We start from the raw sequence: 23847 nt of genomic DNA on the forward strand, positions 1-23847 counted from the left end.
CAGGTTCAAACTGAGAACATGTTCAGTTCTCATGTTCTATTATGCCAAACTCTGCGCCCTCCAAAGAAAGGGTTAATTTATGTCCCCGTGTTTCTCTTCCAGAGCCAAAGATGTTTGTCTTGCTGTATGTTACAAGTTTTGCCATTTGTGCAAGTGGACAGCCGCGGGGTAATCAGTTGAAAGGAGAGAACTACTCCCCAAGGTATATCTGTAGCATTCCTGGCTTACCTGGACCCCCAGGCCCCCCCGGGGCAAATGGTTCCCCTGGGCCCCACGGTCGCATCGGCCTTCCGGGAAGAGATGGTAGAGACGGCAGGAAAGGAGAGAAAGGTGAAAAGGGAGCTGCAGGTAATGAATGATGAAGTCACCCCTCCTTCTACCCCACTTTAAAACTGCTCCCGTGTTTTGTCGTTTGTCCTCATGGGGATTGCTCCTTCGATCCCTGCTCTACTTTGCCTGCCTTAGTCATAACAATGTATTAAGCTCTTACTAGGCTTCAGATGTTGCTCTAAACTCTTCACCTGCATCTTTATTTTATTATAACGACAACTCTTTCAGGTGGACATTATCACATTTTATAGGTGAGAACGTTGAGCCACAGCATGATTAAATGAATTGCTGAGAACAGATATGGATGGATGTGCACTGCCAGTGACTGCCAGAGCTGGACTCGAACAGCTAATGCCCAGGGTCCCCGGGCTATTGCAGCAAGCAGGCAGTGGCTAGATGTGCGAGTGCATGGACAGAGAGACGGCTGGGAGGGGAGATGGACAGACTGCATAGAGGCAGAAATTAGGAGCCAGATGCACAGGTGCCATCCTGCCCAGAACTAGTGTCCTGAATGAAAATACATAAAGGGCGTCGAGATTTTATTTTTCACAGATGAAATTACAATAGCACTATATAGCCTTCCTTTCCTACCTCGTCGCTTTCCCACCTGTCCTGTAGCAACTAAAAAGTAGATTTCTACAGCTCTTTACAGCAACACAATTGTCCCTTAGTCCTTCAGTAATTTTCACTTTTTTTCCCCCAAAAGATAAGTTGGCCTGGGAAGCTTGCCAGATTCTGCAGTTCTTCAGAGTAAACTGAATTGAAATTCTAGAGAAGCTGTGTTAACTCTAAAAGGGGAAAGGATGTGCAATCAATCTTTGAAAACGAGTTTCTGAGTGTAAAAGTTGAGACAAAGATAGGAAGGGGAAAAAATCAATAGATCTAAGAATATGGCTCTAAACATTGTACCAGATTTACTGGTTTTCTGTGAAACAAAATCATAATATATATTTAAATTATTGGATATTAATTCATATCTGAATTTGCTGGATATTAATTCATATTGGCAAATCAATAGCTACCAAATCCATGAACATCGTGAATATTAAAGAACCTTTAATGTGGAGCTTACATGTAAGTTTTCAAAGGCATCTATAGGGTAACACCCATGACAAGTTACCATAGAGTCATGATTGTGAATGTCCTATAAATCCTATAATAACACCAGATTATAGTTATATCTGGTGTATATTCATGTACTATCCATACATGGTATATGGAAGCAATAATCTAGTGGCTACGCAAACAAGCACTGGATTAAGAAAGACATTGGCTCAAATCCTGGCTCCCTAAATTAATAATCTAGTATATTTGGGCCACTATCCTCTTCAAACTTCAGTTTCCTCTTTGTAAATTGGTGGTAGTAAAGGTGATTGCAAAGTTTAAGGGCAATAGTACATGCAAGATGCCCCACAGAAAAACTGTCATGTGGTAAGTACTCAGTAAATGTTAGCTGGTATTACTTACTACACTTTGATCTGCAAATATGGATCACAGCTAAATTTGTGACTATCCAAAACCATATCATAAACTAAAAATGAGTAATTTGTTTCGTGAGGTAGTTGTAGTGTTATTTAAAGATATATATGTGTCTATGCATTCAGATTGAATTAAATGTTCAGAAGTGCTACAATTTTAAACATATGTGAGGCCAGCCATATTCATTCATCTATTTCTTCATCCGTGCATCCATGCATTATTCATCCAACAATATTTTTTGTGCACCTATTACTATCTAGTATTATTATAGATCCGTGTTTCTCAACCTCCACACTAATAAAATTTTGGACAGAATTATTTACCGTGAGGTGGTTATCCTGTGCATTGCAGGATGTTTAACAGTGTCTCGCTAGATGTCAGTGTCACCTTCCCCCAAACTGTGACAACCAAAAATTTCTTCGGATATTACCAAATGCCCCTTGGGTAGGGAGGCAAATAGCGCAAAATTGTACCTAGCTGAGGACATCATTCTACACTGGAAACAAGAACATGAGTAAGACATTGTCCTTGCCTTGATAAGCAGACATTCCTGTGGGGAGACCAACATGTAAAAACATAATTACAACATGTTATGATAACAACCATTTATTAAGAACTTACTATTTATCAGGAACTTTACATTTAGTATCCAATGTTCACCAAAACCCTATCAGCAATAATTATAATCAGCGATAATAATGATGTCACAAATCAACAAATTGAGGTCAAAAACAAAATGACTTTCCCAACCCGAGATTATTGAAATCCAGTATACACCCCTAAGGACATAGAACAGCTCAGAAAGGACCGGTGAGAATGACTGTATGATCAATGAAGAGAGAACACTCACTTGGCAACTGCGAGAACCGAGCCCTGGAGCTTTGGGGATATGTTTTTAATGTGGCTGTAACTGGGCACAGTGTGGCTGGGAGCTTCTGCTCCCTGTTTCCCCTTTAACAATACCACAAGTGTCTTCTCATTTGTGTACTCTTGGTGAACACCCCCCAATACATCTACCCCAACCAAGTCCAGGCAGAATCCAGGGTATTTTTTTTGTCCAACTTCCCTACCCTAAATTAGAAATACAGAGCTTATTATATTGAATAATAAATTTTCTGTAAAAATATTTGTCTCCCTCACTGGTCTGTTGCCATTATTATTGTGGCATATTATTAACATTTAATTTAATCTGAATGCATAGCCATATAAATGTCTTCAAATAACCTTAGAACTACCACATGCACCAGATTGCTCATTCCAGTTTATCATACGAATTTAGGTATTCATGAGCTTAGCTATGGTTCATATTTGCAGGTCACAAGATAATATGCCGTAACAGCTGACTTGAGAGTGGGGCAGGTGTCATTCATGTTCTAGCCCAGTGACTGAGTACGTAGTGAATAGTTGATCAATAGTAGGTGGTTTAGATGAATGCAAGCATGTATGCATAGATTCATGGATGGATGGATGACAGGAAGGAAGAAATGGCACTGAAGAAGAAATCTAGGTAGATGCATGTCACAGAGAACTAAGAAGAAATCCTTTCTGGCCTAGCTTCAGTACCTAAGTATAGACTCACCCTTACTCCATAATTCTCTGCTCTACCTAAACATATGTCTGACTGAAAAGGGAGAGAACGAAGGATTCATTCCTTCTTTCCACTCTTATTGTGTAAAACCTCAGCGCATAGACAAATGCTTCATGCAAACAGGAATAATTACTATTAATATAAATTATCACAGCTAGTTCATGATTGCCTATCTCCCAGCAGTTTGTATCTTAAATAAGTATTCCTATAGAAAATCCAAATGTTGAGGTTGTGAAGGCCTTTTTGTGGATAGCATTGTAAAATTGCACCCAATATGTATGATTTGGTGTCAAAGAATTTTTAAAAGAGTGAAACCTCAGACAATCTAGTCCAACACCTTCATTTCAAGGACTGGGAAACTAAAGCAAGAAAGATCAAGCCCCTTCTTCAAATTCACCTAACTATCCATGGCTGAACTGGGGTGTTACCCCAGCTCTGCTGAGCCACTGTTTACTGCTTTGTCCACTAAGTTTGGAGTGGACTTAGATCCAATTTCTCCTATTACATAGACAGGGCATTTAAACCCTAGAAAAGAAGTGACTGGCCCCAAAAGACAGGAAGATTCAAGTACATAATGACATTTTATGGTGAAAATTGTTACTGAGATCAAAATGGTTTTTATTAATGCATCCAAGGTCAATGATGAAGACACTAAGAGAAAAGCTCCTACTGAAGATAAAAATCATAATTTAAAAGTTGTAGTCTTTGATTCCAAAGCGAATGTAATAGCAAAATAATATTCGTATTCCATTTCTACCAAAAAAGTAAATATTAATTGATCAGACTATTATGACCTTATCTCAAGAAATAAATAAATATCAGAGTGTGTTCTGGCTGACACCAGTAGTTTCAACCTAACAAGAAAAGCCATGTGCAATCTGCAGCGGGCAGACAGAACTGTGATCCATAATAATGCTGATCCTGACTCTGTAAGAGAGGGTCACATTCATTGTTATCATCTTCTATGCATCATAAATTGTTGAACAGCAACTTTCCAGAATTATTAAAACAAAATACTTGACCTTTTAAGGAAAAAGCTTTAATTCTCTTCAAATTGACAATTCCCAGAACACTTCATTGTTAACTTGGCCAAATAACTGAGAAATGATCAAATTACCAAACTCATATTTTGATGTATGTGTAATATTCAAATAAATGATCTCAAAGCACTATCAAGGTAAAAAGACTCAGATTAATAAAAGTTCTTGAGAATGAAAACATAGTTAAAAGTGAAATTATGCAATATTTCAACAATATATTTTCTCCAACTACAAAAGTACATTATAGGTTACCAATAATTTGGATACTTTTTGAGAAAATATCATTATACAAGCACTATTTATGGAATGGATTTGGCCATAAAATTGAATGACATCTTTCTATGGTATAAAGTCATTGCTTTTATATATATATATATATATGTGTGTGTGTGTGTGTGTGTGTGTGTATATATATATATATATACACATATATATGAGATTTTAAAATTAAATACATTTTGCTTATTACTTGCAACCAGGATCATTATTTCTCTGCATTTAGCCTACAGTAGATTTACAAATATAAAGATTTATACATACAGAAAATATTCCTATATGGTGCTTTTGAATTTGTTGAAATCCTTTCACAACTGTTATGTCTTTTCTGTATATAAGGAGACCCAGAAAAATTAACAGACTTGCCTAAAATGATACAACAATTTAGTGGCAGAGCCAAAGAGAATTTAGGATTTTTGACTCTAGCCCCAAAAGCAAGAGGAATTTTGATGAAAGGGAAGCATCATTAAGGCTATGAAAGTTTAGATTCTAATCCCAGTCTTGCCACAAAAGCAAGTTTCCTTATCTTTCTGGGACTCAGTATTCTCTGCCAAAAAGGACTACCACGTGTTGGTGGCAGTCATTGTTTTTTGTTTGTTGTAGCATATTGAGCCCTTGCTATGTGTGCCAAGTGCTCTTGACAGTTTCACTCTAGCCACTGCCCCCACGGGGGATGTTCAGGCTCCAGCATCAGGCAGGCATGAGTGCAGATTGCAGCTCCATCACTCACTAGTTCTGTTCTCCTAACAAAATAATTTCTTAACGGCTCAGTTTCCTCATCTGCAATGGAAGTAACAATAATTCCTAGTTCATAAAGTCACTGTGAAGCTTAAGTAAGATAATGCATGCAAATATAGCACATATATGAAAAGATGTCCCTAGTACATAGTAAATGCTTGATAAACATAAGCAAATCTAATTAATTCTTTTATATTAATACTAATAGAAATAGAATGGGCATGAGATGGCCCATAAGGATTTGTCTGGTCTGTCTGCTTTCATGAGACCACTCTGGGGAATAACATAATAGCATCATACTCATTAAATTCTTACTAGAGTGACTAGTGTCTATATGTGAATAATTGAGTGGCAGGTGATCCGTCATCAAAATGATTGTTCATTATTTTAAATTAGTCAGGGTTTAAATTATTTCTCACATAGCCAAAAAAATTGGCTTAAATTCTGGTGACATTTTTTTTCTTTTCATGTTTAGTGCATCAGTGATATTTTTTAAGGTTTATCATTTAGACATGAACTGTTACATTGTTGAAGGTTGACTTAAAAGACAAAGTCAGGGTGTGCTGGGACTGTGTAGGTATGCTCTTTGTGACTGTGTATTTAGAGGGAGTACTAATTAACTATACACTCTTTTTGAAGGTTTGAGAGGTAAGACTGGACCAGTGGGTCTTGCTGGCGAGAAAGGGGACCAAGGAGAGACTGGGAAGAAAGGACCTATAGGACCAGATGGAGAAAAAGGAGAAGTGGGTCCAGTTGGGCCTCCTGGACCAAAGGGAGACAGAGGAAAGCAAGGGGACCCAGGGCTGCCTGGAGTTTGCAGATGTGGAAGCATCGTGCTCAAATCCGCCTTTTCTGTTGGCATCACAACCAGCTACCCACAAGAAAGACTACCTATCATATTTAACAAGGTCCTCTTCAATGAGGGAGAGCACTACAACCCTGCAACAGGGAAGTTCATCTGTGCTTTCCCAGGGATCTATTACTTTTCTTACGACATCACATTGGCTAATAAGCATCTGGCAATTGGGCTGGTACACAATGGGCAGTACCGGATAAAGACCTTCGACGCCAACACGGGGAACCATGATGTGGCTTCAGGGTCCACGGTCATCTATCTGCAGCCAGAAGATGAAGTCTGGCTGGAGATCTTCTTCACTGACCAGAATGGCCTCTTCTCAGACCCAGGTTGGGCAGACAGCTTATTCTCTGGATTTCTCCTATACGTTGACACGGACTACCTAGATTCCATATCAGAAGACGACGAACTGTGATCAGGACTGCTGATCTGAAGGTTCTGAGATGCCCGTGGCAGGCAATTGGATCTAATCTGGGGTTCTAGAAGGTGGAACAGGAAGGAATGGGATCCAAAGGGATTCTCACTCAGATTCCGGAACATTTGCAGACAGTTCCAACAAAATCTATCCAAACAAGATGAACCACCAAACAGTTGAAACCACACCAAAATGAATTATTAAAACAATATCCCCAGATATGAATTCTCTTGAAAGCAATGTTTATAAATATTTAAACAAATGAAAGACAATGTTAACAAATTTTATATTAAATGCCCTGCGTGATAAAACCAGCTGGCAATGATATTGCCTCATTAAATCTTCAAAAAATTTCATTTCTGTCTGTTATTTAAGAGAATAATAACATCCTATAGTCCTTGACAATTCTCAAAAGGCTATAGTAAGTCAAAAACAAAAGGTAAGAAATGCTAAGTATTTTCAAGCAAGCTAAAGTGAAGTGATAAACTTCTTTTATCATTCATTCCTTCATGCTTGTATATATCCACTCAACACCTCTTTAATGAGCCTGTACGGACCAGACATTGTGTTGCTGGGTCAGATTTAGTAATGAGTTAAGCCAAAATCTCTCCCTTCAGACAGGTTAGTGTGTGGTGAGCATGCTATCACAATTCAGTGCGATGAGCACCATGGCAAACAGATTGATTTGACGCTGCAAGCACACAGGACCTGCTATTCCTGGGGCTGGAGCCCAGACAAGATTTTACACATGGAAAAACACAAGTCATGCCCAGGTATGTGTGTTTAAGTGGGTGTGATGAATGCAAAGGGAGCAAGAAATTCAGCATCTGTCTTCTCCCTTTTCCACGCTCAACGCCTCATTGGTATTTTCACCTGGGAAGGGGTAAAAAACCTAGAGACAGAGGAGACCTGGGGGAGTTATGGAAATGAAGACTGAAATGAAGAGAAACAGCAGTAAGTCATCCTCCCAAATCCTGTAGCATGATGGTTTTCCAGGATGAACATTTGTCCTAATAGCATTCTCATAAACATGAGCACTACTTTACATTGTGGTAAGACATTGTTTCTCTTAGATTTCCTAAGTCTTGAATTAACAAATAAAGCAAAGCATGTGTCCACTGACTGATGAGTGAGCTGATAAGGGGGGCTGAACAGGAGGAAGTGGAGGAGAGAGACTAAATGTCTGAGTAAATAGACGTCCCTTCCAAGTCACACACTTCCCTTAGTCCCATTTTCTCATCAGTGTCAGCACCTTGTGCCTCACTAAACTGTAATTCCTCATGTAATCTCATCCACAATTCTGTCTCATCTACCGCTTGGCTTGTAGTGATAGTATTCCGTTAGTCCCTCCCTTCGACATCTTCTAATTTTCCTTCTATGTGTCCCTCTATTGGCTCATTCTGTTAATAAATCTTTTTAATGCCTCTTATGTTTGAATCCCCATGCTGGATTATATGAAGACAGAGGAACACGAATTCTAATTTCCTTTCTATGCAAGAAAGGAAATGACATGCACACACACAAAAATACCTATTAATATTCTGGAAAAGAGCATGCTAAAATATGATGTGTTACACTTGAGATACAAGCAAAATGCTGTGAAAGAAGAGGAAATGTTTACTTCCAAATTGGGGTGTGAGAGAGGAGGAACTGGATCTCATGTGATGGGTAGGACTTTGAGTGGCCTAAGTGGGGCAACGGGCACTTAAGACAGAGCTAATTATGGTGACAAAGCATGAGAGTGAGAACAGGCACTCAGAAGCAGAATCAATGAGCCATATTTGTAAGAGCCTCAAAAGCCAGACCAAGGATAGGGAACTTTCCTCTTGAGAAAATGTGAAGTCCCCGTATGTTTCAGAACTGGGTGCCACCATTATCAGAGGTGAAATCTGCAACGAAAAAGCAGTTGGGGGGGGTGGTAGGGGGCAATGCTTGCTTCTCCTGTCTTTCAGCCCTGTCTTGCTTCAATTGTCTTCTTCCGCCTCCCTACTTTGTCTACTTGTTGCTCTCCTTCTGAGTCAGGACACAGATCCAAGTGACCAAGAACAATCAGCACTGGACCAAGATGAGAGAGCAAAGGTGGTTTGAGATAGCCACCTGCCTACAGAGAACAGCCGAGGCTAGAATTCCAGGCTATAAAGTATAAAAAGCAACCAACAGAAGTAGCTAATCTAGGAAAAATGAAAATACGGGCCCTTTGAAGACCAGAGGATTTGCTGGAGAAATGAGAACTGGAAAAGTTATTATAGACAGTCATAAACCAGAGATTACTATGATTAAAATTTTCTTCTGATCGTAATCCACAAATGCATTCATTTTTTGGACACTGTTTACTTATCTTTTAAATGTTTCTTTTATTACAAAGCCTATTTTGAGTCGCTTTTAAAACTGAAGTTCCTTTAATTGGTTCTAGGCCCAGAGATGAATTTTATTTTGAGATATCTGGCGGGGTGGTGCTGGAGACAGGAGAGCTGATGTGGGAAAGGGAGAGCTGTTTTGGTATTAAAAGGATAAAATCTTAAGCAACTGCAGGTGTCTTTTATTCCTACAAAAATAGCAGATACGATTTATGTACATTTATGTTTATTTGTATAAAGAAAGAAGAAGAGCAATTTTGGTTTAAAAAATTCCAAGTCGCATTCCAACCATTCTTTGTAAGGGCTGACTTGTAATGAATATGTATTAAGCAAAATTTATTGACTATATACCATCTTGTTCCAGAAGGATTTAAAGCCACTTACAAAGACAGATAAAATACGAAAAGAAAACAACAGTAAAAAGCAGATGAGAAGAAAAGGGCAAGACAAACAAAAAAAAGGATAGAGTGAGGCTGACACAAAGCTGTGTGTACATGAATGAGCATCTGCCTGTGCTACACATTTACAAGACAGGTGTTTCCTTGTGCTTGTGTGTGCACAAGGGCATTTCCAGGTCACTTATCATTGTGAATAATGTTGCTTATGGTAAAAAAAGAAATAGATTCCATAAACTCTGAATATACTTTTCTCTACCACTCCATGTAAAATATCATGAACATAAATAAATTTTAAATATTGGGTATCTTTTGTTTCATCCCTACCTTCCTCTCACCCTTTCCTCCTGTAGCTCTACTTTCAATAAAGAGCATCACTACTCACCCTGCACCAAAGCCAAAAATCTAAGCTGCATTTTAGACATCTTCCTTCCCTTCCCCACTGAATTTTGCCCAGCATAAAATTCTTATGTTTCTAGCCACAAAATGCACATCTCTGATTCATTGCACCTTTCCTTTCCCAATGCCACAGTTTCATTCATATATTCACTATCACTTCCCTGGATCAGTACAAAACTTTATAACTGAACCTTTGCCTCTAACCCCAACCTTCCAATCCATCCTCCATATCCTAGGCTGCATATGACCTTCTAAAATGCAAATGATCATGCATTTCCCAGCCTTAAAACTGGCAATGGCTCTCTCAATCCCTACAACACAAAAGGTGTCTTATTCTTTGCCATCAGCCTTGAGCTTGTGAGCCTCTACCAGCCATCTTACCATCGCAAACAATACCACTCAAGAATGGATACATCCACAGATGAAGCAGCAAAACAGAGGTAAAGAGAGAAAAATGGGTCTTGGAGTCATTGTTTCAACCCTGGTCTGGACATGCCTCTAGCCAGCTCTTCCCTTGGTCTTTTCAGGTACGGCAACCATTAATGCCACTTTTACATAAGCTCTTTGAGTATTTCGGTCACTTGCAAAAGATGTTATCCTACCTAACCTGCTTTCTTGCACAGTCACATCTCTAAAAGTCACTACATGCAACCTGCAATCCAAGAAAGTGCAGATCACTGCAGTTCTAGGATGCCTTCTGTTGCATGCCTCAGAACCTGGTGTTTCATTTGCTCAGAATGCCGTCGTTGTCCTCGTCTGCCTGGCTAACTCACCTCTCAAGACTCAGCTCGAAAGTGGCCTTCTTTCCTCTAATCTTCCCCTTCCCCTGTGCCCAAAGGGAATCACAGATGACTTCATGTGTTTTCCTTACTGTCTGGGAGCTAGTGCATAGTCACGGTAGCAATAGCAAACACTTACTGAGCACTTATTAAGTGGCTTGCATGTAGCAGCACACTTGGTCCTTGCTAGGGTCTGCATGGTTTACATATATCCTCAATATTCATATGTTGAAACCTAATCAGCAATGTGATGATATTATGAGGTGGGGCCTTTGGGAGGTAATTGAGTAATGAAGGCTCTGTCCTCAAAAATGGGACTGATACCCTTATTTAAAAAAATAATAATAATAAAGGCCCCAGAGAGCTCCCTCTGCCATGTGGGGACACAGTAAGAAGATGGCCATTGATGAACCAGAAGACATGTCCCCTCCAACACCAAATCTGCTGCCACCTTGATCTTGGACTTCCCAGTATCCAGGACTGTAGGAAATAAATGGGTGTTCATAATCTATCCAGTTCTTGATATTTTCTTATATCAACCCAAATAGACTAAGACGGTCCTCACAACAATTATTCTGCCCATTTTATAGATGGGAAAACTGAGGGAAAGAGGTTGAGAAGTATGTGAAGTAAACAGCAGTGGTACCATAGCCCTAGCAGGCAAGCTCCAGAATCCGTGCTCTTCACCACCATGTTGGGGCATTGCTCACATGTTTTACATGTGCCTATTTGATGCAAAGTTTGTCCTATTCATTTTTATACCCAAGCACCCTACACCATGACTGCCATAGTATATGCAAAATAAAAATGTGATGAAGTAATCAGTGACAGGTTCTTTTTAATCACAAACTACACATGTGGATGGGGTGCACAGTAGAAAAGCCCTGTAATTATCTTATACCTTAATCAAGATTCTTTAGACTACAACTGTCAAAATCACACTCAGCCTGGTTCTAGAAAGAGGGACTCACTGAAATAACAAAAATTCCTGGGCCAGATCTGGGCACTCAATCATTGTCACCAGGGTTTTTTCTCTCCCCATTTTACAGAATAGCTCCTCTCAGTACTGGCCTTACTTTCAAACAGGTTCTTCCCTTTGTTGTAAAGATGGTCACTGGCAGTTCCAGGTTTGCATTTTGCAGTCCTGGCTGGAAAAAAAATTTCTTTCTCAATAATTCCAGCAAAAGGCCGGGAGCGGTGGCTCATGCCTGTAATCCTAGCACTCTGGGAGGCCAAGGTGGGAGGATTGCTTGAGGTCAAGAGTTTGAGAACAAGTAAAAATAAATATATATAAAAAAATTAGCTGGGCATGGTGGTGCATGCCTGTAGTCCCAGCTACTCAGGAGACTGAGGCACAAGGATCGCTTAAGCCCAGGAGTTTGCGGTTGCTCTGAGCTAAGCTGATGCCACGGCACTCTAGCCTGGGCAACAGAGTGAGACTCTGTCTCAAAAAAATATATAATAATAATAATTCCACAAAAGACCCGGGGCTGACAGCCTTTTGAGAGTCTGATTGGCCAGACGTAGAATCAATTCCTTCTGTGTCACGTGGATGGAGGATGGGGAAGAGATCATTTCCCAAAGGAAAATAAAGGTGCCAGGTCAGGAAAATGAGGGATTAGTTAATTGGCAGTCAAAAACAAGTGACATCTCTAGGCTGTTTCCATATAAAATCAAAACCACATTTATTTTGTCTACATGATGCAAAATAAATGTGTTGTTAGAATGATTTTTCTCTGAGATAATCTAATTTTTTATGCTATTTGGTCAGAATCGACTATTTCATTCTATAAGAGCCTGGCATCTGTGATGATCTCATCCTACAGGCTCTCATAATGCCGGTCTCCAACCGACACTTTTAATGAAAGAATAAATTATTCTCAACCAAAGTACTTCTTTTTCCACTCAAACCCTCTGATTTTTGAAGCGAATGCCCTAAAATATGCAATAATATATGCCATTATCTTTGCTAATTATAAAAAGAAGTGGGAGAGCATCCTTGGAGATTAGTTTCTTTATGGAATCGAAAAGGACCAGTAAATCTAATTCTTTCCATGGCCAACACAGTGATGGCCCTGAAAGAGGAGCTTGCAAAGCCATCCTTGGTCATTGACTACATTGCTGTCCTCGTGTTTTCCTTCTTGTTTCCTTGCGAGATCAACAATCGGTGCCTAACATTTCCTATGTGTCCTCAATCAATAGCACCATGCTGTATCATCTTAACACGGGCCCTACCTCATCCTCAGAAGAAGCCTGTGTTAGCAGCACATTCTAAACTACAATCCCATCGTAAGGTCAAAACCAGAGCAGTTATTGGTGTCTGATCCTAGTAATCTAACCTTCTAGAGAGAATTCAGTGCCACTCCCATCTCCTTCCCCGCTAAAAGGGGAGCCCTTGTGCAGACACTGGGGGCCAGGGGACTGCAGTGATGGGATGCTGCTTAAGCATGAGAGTGGAGGAGGTCAAAGTCTCTTGAGGCCACATACCAAAGTCTCGGTGGCCTCTTCTCTCTTGAGAATGCGCCATCCTGAGTCCAGGCAGGAAGGAGCAGGGCACATTCAAAAGGATTTCCCCATGGAAGGGCGAATGAAAGAACTGTATTTAGAGGTGCAGGTGGGGTTAAAAGAACCAAGTGGGGATATTGAGGGATCCAGGGACTAGCAAGAGCAGGAATCCATTACTGCTTCAAAGCCTGGAGCGAGGGAAGGCAGTGGTGGTTGCTGAGAGTGGCGGAGAGCTGGAGACTTGGGAGAGGGACCATCCTACAGGAGCTACACCAGAACTGCCGGCGCTACGCAGAAGCGGGGAGGAAGCCAGAGCCATGAGTTCCCCAACGAACCACCCCCTCTTTCTACCTTCCAGTCTCCTGTTTGCATGGGTCAAAGCCATGACAAGAAAGTCTGGGTGATGCAGTGCCCATAGATGGCTTCTCAAGCAAAGAGCAGAAGAATCAAGGACAGAAAGTGAGTGGGAGCCAGGAGAGGGGGTTGGAGCAATGGAATCAACCATCGCCACACTCCCTTTTTAGAGCCCTTCCCTCTCCAGAATCTCCCTAAAAATCAATACAGCTCATACAATGAAACTGGTTCCCTGTCTTGAGTACAGCAGAAGGGACATTTTCCAGAGCCATGTGCAATTTAGGCATAAGGAGCTTCCAGTGTCAGAAGAGGTCCAGCTTCACTTATAAGAAAAGTGCATGGGAATTTGGGGTCAAGGCTATGCTGTGATGAATAGGGGTTTTTGCCAGAATGTCCCCTGTGTAAGCAAGTCCCTCTCCTAAACTTGCAACAGCAATAAGCAGTTGGTGAAGCATTCAGGGATTCATGCTTTCCAGCTCATCGTGAGTTAAGTGTTTCTCTTACATTTTTAGAGATGAGAATACCGGGGCTCAGAGCAGTGGAAGGATTTGCTCAGCATCAAGCCGTAATGAATGTGGGGTTCTAAGTCCTGTTCATCTGCCTGCAAAGCCCATTGCCCACCATGAGCACGCACCCCTGCATTCCCCTGCCTCTCAAGGCTTCTTCTTTAGGACACGGTTTCACAACCAGATCATTGTGGTATGAGGAAATACTCCATCCTCAATTCTCTTACTTTGATCCTAGGAAACGTTATTTTGATGCTACCTCAGCTGGGAACTAAGCCCGTCATAGTCAGTACTGGCCTATGCATGATCAAAATTGTCAGTATGGCCAGACCATGCAGCTCTGCAAACTCAGAGGAGCTAAAAATGTACCAACCTCCCTTGCTCCAATAAAAACAAAGACTGGCCCCAAGGGATCGGTGCCAATCATATGGGTCAGGTTTAGTGCCGCCCAGGAGAACCCAGGCAATCCTGTAACATCATCATTATACCGTTATGCTTAGAAAAATCCAGGCAGTCTGAATTCCTCTCGGTTTCTCTCATAAGACAGTGTACACACACACACACACACACACACACACACACACACCCTTGTCAAGATCAATCCTAACAGAAGCCAGGATTAAGCAGGACCACACTTTCCACAGGTCTTGTGCACCCCAGGTGTGGTATATAGATCAGTCCAACACATGCCAAATATGTTGGGTAATGGAAGAGTCTCTTGGAAAAGAAATATTTTTTTTTTTTTTTTTTTTTGAGACAGAGTCTCGCTTTGTTGTCCAGGCTAGAGTGAGTGCCGTGGCGTCTAGCTCACAGCAACCTCAAACTCCTGGGCTTGAGTGATCCTTCTGCCTCAGCCTCCCGAGTAGCTGGGACTACAGGCATGCACCACCATGCCCGGCTAATTTTTTATATATATATCAGTTGGCCAATTAATTTCTTTCTATTTATAGTAGAGACGGGGTCTCGCTCTTGCTCAGGCGGTTTTGAACTCCTGACCTTGAGCAATCCGCCCGCCTCGGCCTCCCAAGAGCTAGGATTACAGGCGTGAGCCACAGCGCCCGGCCAAGAAATATTTTTTTTAAACTTACAATATTTTCAATCTTGTACCCATGGTTTTCAAAAGACACATTGATACTTCCTGTTTTTTCTGCTCTACGTCAGGGTTTCTCAAACTCAGTAACACTGACATTCCAGCCAGGGCCTTCTCTGTTGCAGGGGCTGTCCTGTGCATCACGGGACATTTAGCGGCGCCCCGGCCCCTACCCATTGGACGCCAGCAGCACCTCCCTGCCAGTCAAGACAATCAACAGCATCTCCCAACATTGCCAAATATCTCCTAGGAGACAAAATCATCCCCAGTTGAGAACCACTTCTGTACAGTCTTGTCAGAGTGACAGAATCTACTCAGTCCCCTCAACCCACCTGTTTGTCAACAAGCATTTTCCAACTGACCTTATTTTTACAGAAATAACCACATGGCAAGTTATCATTCCAGGTAAGATATTCGTTTCCTTGTGAGAGCCCCAAGTTAAAGATCACCCCATCCTGAAAGGTGCACAGTACAGGAAGCAGTAAGAAACTATGCCCTTGCCTGGGTGCAGTGGCTCATACCGTAATCCTGGCACTCTGGGAGGCCGAGGCAGGAGGATTGCTCAAGGTCAGGAGTTCAAAACCAGCCTGAGCAAGAGTGAGACCCCGTCTCTACTAAAAATAGAAATAAATTAATTGGCCAACTAAAAATATATAGAAAAAATCAGCCAGGCATGGTGGCGCATGCCTGTAATCCCAACTACTTGGGAGGCTGAGGCAGAAGGCTCTCTTGAGCCCAGGAGTTTGAGGTTGCTGTGAGCTAGGCTGACGCCACGGCACTCTAGCCCAGGTAACAATGTGAGATTCTGTCTCAAGAAAAAGAAAAGAAAAGAAGAAAAAAGAAAAGAAGAAAAGAAAGAAATGAAAAGAAAAGAAACGAAATGAAACTATGCCCTCATCCCCATTCTCTTTTACCATAGCCAAGATATTTCTTTCATATTTTGTCTAAGATACAAAAATTACAAAGTCTCTAATTTCTAAGAATTGACCCCAAGAAAATGATTATTAAATAATAATGTGTGCAAAGGTTTAATTACAGAAAGCATCTTGCAACAAAGCTTGTAATATGGAAAATTGGGAAATAGCCTAAGTGTCTGATAATGGAATGTGGGTTAAATGTGCTATGGCACACTCACCCCATGCATGGAATGTCATCATAAAAATGATGAGGACGCACATCCAGGCATGGTGACACAGGCTTGCAGTGCCAGCGTCTCAGAGGCTGAGGTGGGAGGATTGCTTGAGCCCAGAAGTTTGAGACCAGCCTGGAAAAACATAGAGAAACACCATCTTTAAAATATGATGAGGGGGCCGGGCGCGGTGGCTCACGCCTGTAATCCTAGCTCTCTGGGAGGCCGAGGCGGGCGGATTGCTCTAGGTCAGGAGTTCGAAACCAGCCTGAGCAAGAGTGAGACCCCATCTCCACTATAAATAGAAAGAAACTAATTGGCCAACTAATATATATAGAAAAAATTAGCCAGGCATGGTGGCACATGCCTGTAGTCCCAGCTACTTGGGAGGCTGAGGCAGGAGGATTGCTTGAGCCCAGGTGTTTGAGGTTGCTGTGAGCTAGGATGACGCCACGGCACTCACTCTAGCCTAGGCAACAAAGCAAGACTCTGTCTTAAAAAAAAAAAAAAAAATATGATGAGGATGAAAATGCATTGCAACCATAAGATATTCATGAAATATTAACTGAACAAAGTAGATAACTAAATAATATTTTCAGTAATTGTCCCATTTTTAAATTGTGTTTGTACATGTGTATAGAAAAAGTCTAGATAAAAATAAGTTATTAATAGGATACTTTAAATTTCTACCCTGTAATTTTTAATTCTTATAAGAAATATATTTTACTCATTATACATAAAACCTTTTCAATTAATCTCTTAGACTAGTTGAACATTATTTTGTTTCCCAAAAATTGCAGAGAAAAAGGTCTAAGGAAAGAGAGAGAGAAATAAAACCCCTAAAACTGTAGGTTGAAATGTAAAATAACATCAGCCTTAAAGTTTTCTGGTGGCATACCTGGACGTCTATCCCAGAGTGTTATCTAAAGCAAGAATACAACAAAATAATCCTCGTTTATATGTTTTTAAAGTATCCCATCCTAACTTGAATAGGAAAGGAAATGAGCCTTGAATTGACATCATTTTATTGAGTTTTTATTAGTCCGGAACTATAAACCCAATGGGTTAGCTACAGCATGAAGTCATTCAAAACTAATACATTTGTCAGATGGCACGGGCGTTTATAAGCAGCTATATGAAGAAGACGGAATTCCTGGCTTCACTCCAGTGCCATCATAGAGATGGTAGAATTTATTGAAGTAAAGATTTGTGCAATCTAGCCAGAACTCCAAGAAACAAATTTGGCACTGTGTTGCATCTCGGTTGTTACAGGGATTACTCAAAACCCAGGGAGTTGCAAGGATTTTTTAAGAAAACACTGAGATCTTACTATATGCAAAATGAAAGTTAAAACACAGCCGTCTGAGATGTTCCAGTTGGTCAGGCTATTGGCAAATAATAATTAAATGGTTGGTATGTGTGATGGTGAGGACCCAGGAGGCATACGCATTGATATAACTTAACTCCTTTGTAGGTTGTCAAATAAAATTCAGGAAATTCAAATTTGAAGTTCAGATAATAATTTAGTACAAATCTGTCTCAAATATTTAACTGGGTGTCCTGTGTTATTTGCTAAACCCAGCAACTCTCCTAGAACTCACCTACGAAGACATAACATGAATCCAAGTAACATTCAGAAAGACTTTGCATATAATTTCCCATATAATAAGAGTAGCTTTTATGATGAGAAAAGATTCTTAGCTTCTCAAAACAGTTTTAAAAGACCAGTTTTAAAAGACTGGCTAGGTGCAGTGGCTCATGCCTGTAATCCCAGCACTCTGGGAGGTCTAGGCAGGTGGATGGCTCAACGTCAGGAGTTCGAGACCAGCCTTAGCAAGAGCAAGACCTTGTCTCTATAAAAAGTAGAAAAATTAGCCAGGCACAGTGGCACGTGCCTTTAGTCCCAGCTACTTGGGAGGCTAAGGCAGGAGGATCTCTTGAGCCCAGGAGTGTGAAGTTGCAGTGAGCTATGATGACACCACGGCACTCTAGCTTGGGCAACAGAGTGAGACCCTATCTCAAAAAAAAAAAAAAAAAAAAACAAAGTCAGCTGAATCAGAAAGACATAAGAGAACCTTTAGGGTGGAAAGCTAGAAGACCTAAGATCTAATCCCACAAATTCCAGTAATCAACTTTGGACAAGTCACCTAAATATGTCCAACCTTAGGTGACTTTGGACAAGTCACCTAAAAAGTCCCCTAAATTCCATAAGCCTGTTTCCACATTGGATGGCCGGTAGTTGCTGTCTTTCTTTCTCCAAACTCATGGCAGACATTGCTAATCAATCACAGTGTTCCTTCCTGCTGTGCCCAGGGGCAGCCTCAGAATGCTCAGCAAAGTCTCCATGTGGCCACCGCCCATCAGCAAGGGTCTAGGTTTCCCTTCTAGCTCTAATGAAAGTCGGGAATCCTTTGCATTGTAATTCAATAGGTAAGGTCACAGCCTAGTTTCACATCTTTGATTAAAAGCAAAACTTAGCAACTGCCTTCTGAAATCGACTTTTTACAGAACCCAAGCAGAAGTAATGAGCACTGGAGTATTGCTTTGACCAGGCCTTGTAGAAGCTGGGTGGCTCCAACAGCCCTCAAGGACCTCAGAGAGGCCGGGGCAGATCCTGGCCAGCAGGGCACACTGCATTCTACTCTGCTCCATGTTTCTGCTTCTTTCTGCATCCAGGGGCATCTATCTCATACTACCTACGGGCTTCCTTATCCTCTGTCTGTCTTTTCTACCTCATGGATTCTCTTTTCTCATCATTTCAACTTTTTCTGGCCTCTCGTGGCCCAGCTGTGCAGCTCATGACTTATTTTTGGTTCAGCACCAATTGTTCAATCCCTGCTTGATTCTTTCTTCATTTCTCAGTTCAAATTGCCCAGAGCATGCATCTCATGGCTTAGCGGCCATATTTGCTGAGGGGTCAGCTTGGGGCCTGGCTGCTGGCTAAGGCAGGGCTCCTTCTAGTCAGCTGGGCCTGCAAATACCTGGTATAGGACATGGTCACCTGTTCAAAGCCCATCAGAGGAGATGTTGGCAGGCTTTTTTTTCTTTTCTTTTCTTTTTTCCAAAAGAATATCATCAGGCAAACATCATGATGTTCCATTCATAACTTCACAGGGTCCTTTCAAGGACCAAATGTGAGCGTGTATATGAAAAGTGACTATCTTAGCTGGTTTCCCCCAAGAGCACTTACAGACTGCTCCACGGATGTTATTTTTCCAGCACTTTAGATATTCCACTGGTGTCCTGGTGGAGTTCCCAAAAAACCTTCAGGCCCAGAGATGGTGATACGACAGTTGGAAATCTACCAAAGCTCTCTGAGTTGGTTAAGGTCCAAGGGATGTGGAAGAAGCAACGACATCACCTGCCACAGCACTTGGTCAACTCTCAAATAAATGTCAACTCCGTGAGGGAAGAGGTGTCCTGTCTGTTTTCTTCCCAGCACCCAAAACAGTACCTGGCACATAATTGATGCTTAATAAATATTTGTAGGATAAATGAATGAATGAGTGATAGAAAGATCTATGTAAATGAATGTAATTATTGCTGGGGCGAGTGATTGGGGATCCTTCATATTTTTTTTCTCCTTATGTGAATGAAGAGCTAACATGACAGAGGAGTGTAAAAGGAAGCAATTAGTGGGGACAAGGACCAGCTCATACCAGAAAAGGCCTGGGTGTTAAGGCCAACTCTTTTTGCACCACCACTGTGACTTAAGCAAAACAGAAGAAATATCTCTGTCCTACATACCCAAGTTGTATTTTAATGGTTTCTTTTCTACTCTTTGTCCTACATATTCATTTTAGTTTGATTACAGCTGCATAGAATGATGATACATGGAGGAATGCTATTTTTCTCTTCTTTACAGGTCCTACAGTGCGTGGGGTTGTCCCCAAGGGCAACCCCATGCACTACTCTTGCTTAACCCTAGCCCAATCACATCACAGACTGTAGTAATTAGTGTCGTGAGGGGACAACATTAACCCACCTCTACTGATAGGGTTTGGGAAGCGCTTCCATTTAATCCAGTTTTCTCCCCTGAGAGTGCTCATCCCATTGAGAAATATACACAGGAGCCACGTTGTGGACCAAAGTAGCAGTCTTCCCAGTGGTGGCACCAAATCAGGGAATGCAACGTGGATATGAGGCTGAAACAAGCTTCCCAGGGGTCGCCTCTGGGTCTAGACCTGGTCTGCCCCACAGGACAGAAACGTCTCCCTTCAGTCTCAGAGAGGACAGGGGTCTGCCTCACCCCAAGTCAAGCTCATAGAACCCAAGAGAGGCCACACACACCTGCAAGTGAGCCTGTTCACACAGCCCATCCCAGCAGTGATACAAAGCCAGGTGGAGCTAGACGCCTGTGCTCTCAGCAACCAGAGAAACTCCTCCTCTCTCCAGCAGAAGGGGCCATTGAGAGGTAAGTCAACGGCCATTTCAAGCCAATACTTACAAGAGAGTGATATATATGTAACCTTAACATTTGTACCCCTATAATATGCTGAAATAAAAATAAATTTTAAAAAGCCCAGCATACAACACAAAAAAGAGAGAGAGAGAGAGAGAGAGTGAAAGTTCCTATTTTTCACAGTGGCAGGAATTCAGGGAAAAGCAAAAAATGATGCCTTCCCCACCACATCTGTGAGAAAAGAGCTAGTCTGAAAGCATTTGCCCTTTAATATTCAGTGACTGGACAGGAGCAAGTGTGCCATCGGCTACGCTGAGGGGCTTGCTCTACAGAGGAGCCGATTGCAGTCCCTCCTTCCTCCTGTCCCACAGCTGTAAACGCACTTGGGTCTGCACAGGAACCACGCATCATCCTTCCGCACCCAGGGCTGTGCCTTCTGCTCGGCCATCGCCAAGATTGCTAGCAAACCCTGCAGCGGGTGCGCAGCCAAAGGAGTTTAGGAATGTCATGTCAGAGGCTCTAATACATCAAAGAGAAAAGTGTTTCTTTGGGAATGTTTCTTCCTAACCAAAACAAGATAAGAAAACAGTAATTTTGCTTTTGCTTCAAGGCCTACTTTGAGGGCAAGAGAAGGGAATGTGGCCAGTTTACTTTTTAAGGTACTGACCTCTAGTGGTCAGCGGCAAGAACTACTCTAGAGGGAACGAGTTCTCCGAGATTTTTCTCAAATCCCAGTGTGGGCTAGAAGAAACTTCACAGACCATCTTTCTCTGCCCACTTCACGTTAGAGAAGAGGAATCAGTGCGAACGGTGAGGAACTTGTCAGTGGTCTCTAAGATGGGATCAGAGCCAAGGTCTTTATTCTGTCTTTATTTGGTTCATCCCTTCCCATTGTCTAGTACACATTTAAAAGCTGCTTTTCCATCTATGCCGCAAGTGATAAACAATTAGAGAAAAAAATGACATTTGAGTTTCAGATGAGCCCTCTGTGATTTTCTGCAAGGCCTGATTGGATAAGTGTGGATGGAGGCTTCAACCCCCACAGGATGGTAAACAGCGGGGTGAGGATTTTCTCTTAGTCATCTCTGAATCTCTAGGGCTTTGCACCCTACCTGCCACATGGACAGTACTAAAGAAATGTCAGATGGATGAATAGGTTGATGAATACATACATTTTAGTTTGAAATTAGACATCAACTAAAACCAAAAGCTACTTGCCTTTTTATCCAATTGGCAAATGGCAGATCTAAGATTTGAGGCCAGCAGTTCGGTCTTACTCTAAATGCTACAGCTCCTAAGGAACCCCCACGCTTGCCCTGGGCACCCCCTTCCCCATTAGTGAGCACCTTCCTAAATTTAACAGATGCAGCAATTCTGGCTCTGAATTAACACAGCTGATTCAAGAGTAGGTTGTGTTTTTCAGACTCTCACTTATACACTGTTGACCTCAAACAAGGACCCGATGAAGGCCTTGCTTCATGTGTTGGTTTGTTCCTTCAATCATCCAACATATTTGTTGAGTGTCTGCTACGTGCCAGGCACTTCTCTGAGTAATGAGAACCCAGTGGAAAAGACAAAATGGCTTGTCAGCACTGTGCTAGTGGAAAGCACTGGAAGAATAAAGAGAGAAGGAAGGCTTGCTAATGATGACAGAGCCTTCCCCAGTGTCAGTGGAGTCTTGAATTCGGCGAGAGCCCTGCAGCTCTCAAGCATATATGTCAGTCTCGTGGAGAGAGTATGAGTGAACCTCAGGATCCCTCGGTAAAAATAGCCCAGGTTAGCAGCAAAGAGAGACCGTCTCCATATGGGAAAGGCAATCTATGCCCAACACTAACCCCCAACAATTGTTCCTATAATTCACTTGCCTTTGGAGGAATTTAGCAATATCCATCATTCTGGACCCTGAAATTGTTCTTCTCTTCTTTACCTTTCCATCTGAAGTGTGGATGTAAATTCTTTACGTAATTCCCCCACAGCACAGATGAGTTGACAGTGGAACAATTATGAGATTGTACTGAAGTCTCAGAGATAAGAGAAAAGAATTATAACAGAGTTATTGAAAGCTGACAACTAGACTGTGATTGCAGCACTTTGGAAGGCTGAGGGGGGAGAAATTGCTGGAGCCCAGGAGTTTGAGACCAGCCTGAGCAACATAGTGAGATCCCATCTCTACAAAAATAAAAAAATGTAGCTAGGCAAGCTACTGGGGAGGCTGGTTGGGAGGATCGCTTAAGCCCAGGAGTTCAAATTGCAGTGAGCTATGATGCCATTACTGTCACTACACACCAGCCTGAGCAAGACCCTCTCTCTAAGAAATGAAAAAGCTGGCAACCATTAATAGATATGATGGCACTTGAAATTCACAAGATGTGGTCCACTCTCATGAGGCTGCTGGGGTCCCTGTGGGCCTGCTTGCCTGTGTAGCCCTGGTTGAACAGCATCCAGCAGTGTTCGTCTCTCCCTACTACCCCAGGAAACCCCTCCAAGATGGCAAAGCCCCTCATATTCCAAGCCCCAGAGAGCAGAATGGTCCACAGTAGCAGGCAACCCTGTGCCCTCTGCTCCAAACTCCATCTCTCAAATAGTGAGAACACAGGCATCTACCAATTTACAGATGCCTTTCGCCCCAGAAATCTGTTTGCTAGCCAGTTCTTTGCAATCTGCCATGCACTTCCAAAAACATCAACAGTGATTGAAAGCAGAGGCAAGTCCATGAAAATTCCATTTGTACCATAATCCATCTAAGGACATTAGAAACATAGCTTCCCAATTTAACAAAAATCAGGAAGTGAGTATAGATGCTCCTAGGCACTCTCTGTGACAATATATCCTCCGTACCCATTTAAGGACCCAAACCCTAACATGTCCTGGAGAACTCTGCATCAGGGGACAAAGCAAAGTTGCCTACACAGGGATCTGTGGCTGCAAACAGCAAAGACATGAAAATCCTTCACCTGGAATCAGTGAAGTGGTCATTCCTAAACTGAATCTAGCAAACTGCCTGTTTTCCAAGTATCTTTAGCATTTGGTGCATTGGAAGGAAATACAGTAACATTTTGTAGCATCACAAGGCATGAGAAAATTAAAGATGAACCAGGGAAGCAGAATTTATTTTTTAATCAACAGTATTTTCAGCTTCTCCTCTCTTTAGTGAGCCCAGAAAGTCTACTTGGATAAGATCTTGTTTCAGTGAAGGGTCCTTTGAGCAA

The 23847-nt window shown here is 41.8% G+C and overlaps 1 protein-coding gene across 2 annotated transcripts in view; it reads left to right on the forward strand.

The window, feature by feature from the left end:
* C1QTNF7 (C1q and TNF related 7) overlaps positions 1 to 7078 on the forward strand; it is a 112480-nt gene extending 105402 nt beyond the window's left edge. For both annotated transcript variants that reach the window (XM_012737569.3, XM_012737570.3), the window contains exons 2-3: positions 103 to 348; positions 6091 to 7078. In XM_012737569.3, the coding sequence (XP_012593023.1) occupies positions 103 to 348; positions 6091 to 6722 (878 nt within the window). In that variant the 3' untranslated portion in view covers positions 6723 to 7078. The remainder of the gene's footprint in view (positions 1 to 102; positions 349 to 6090) is intronic.
* Positions 7079 to 23847: the final 16769 nt, after the last annotated feature.

This window comes from Microcebus murinus, chromosome 3, assembly GCF_040939455.1.
Source record: "Microcebus murinus isolate Inina chromosome 3, M.murinus_Inina_mat1.0, whole genome shotgun sequence".
Classification (NCBI taxonomy): Eukaryota; Metazoa; Chordata; class Mammalia; order Primates; family Cheirogaleidae; genus Microcebus; species Microcebus murinus.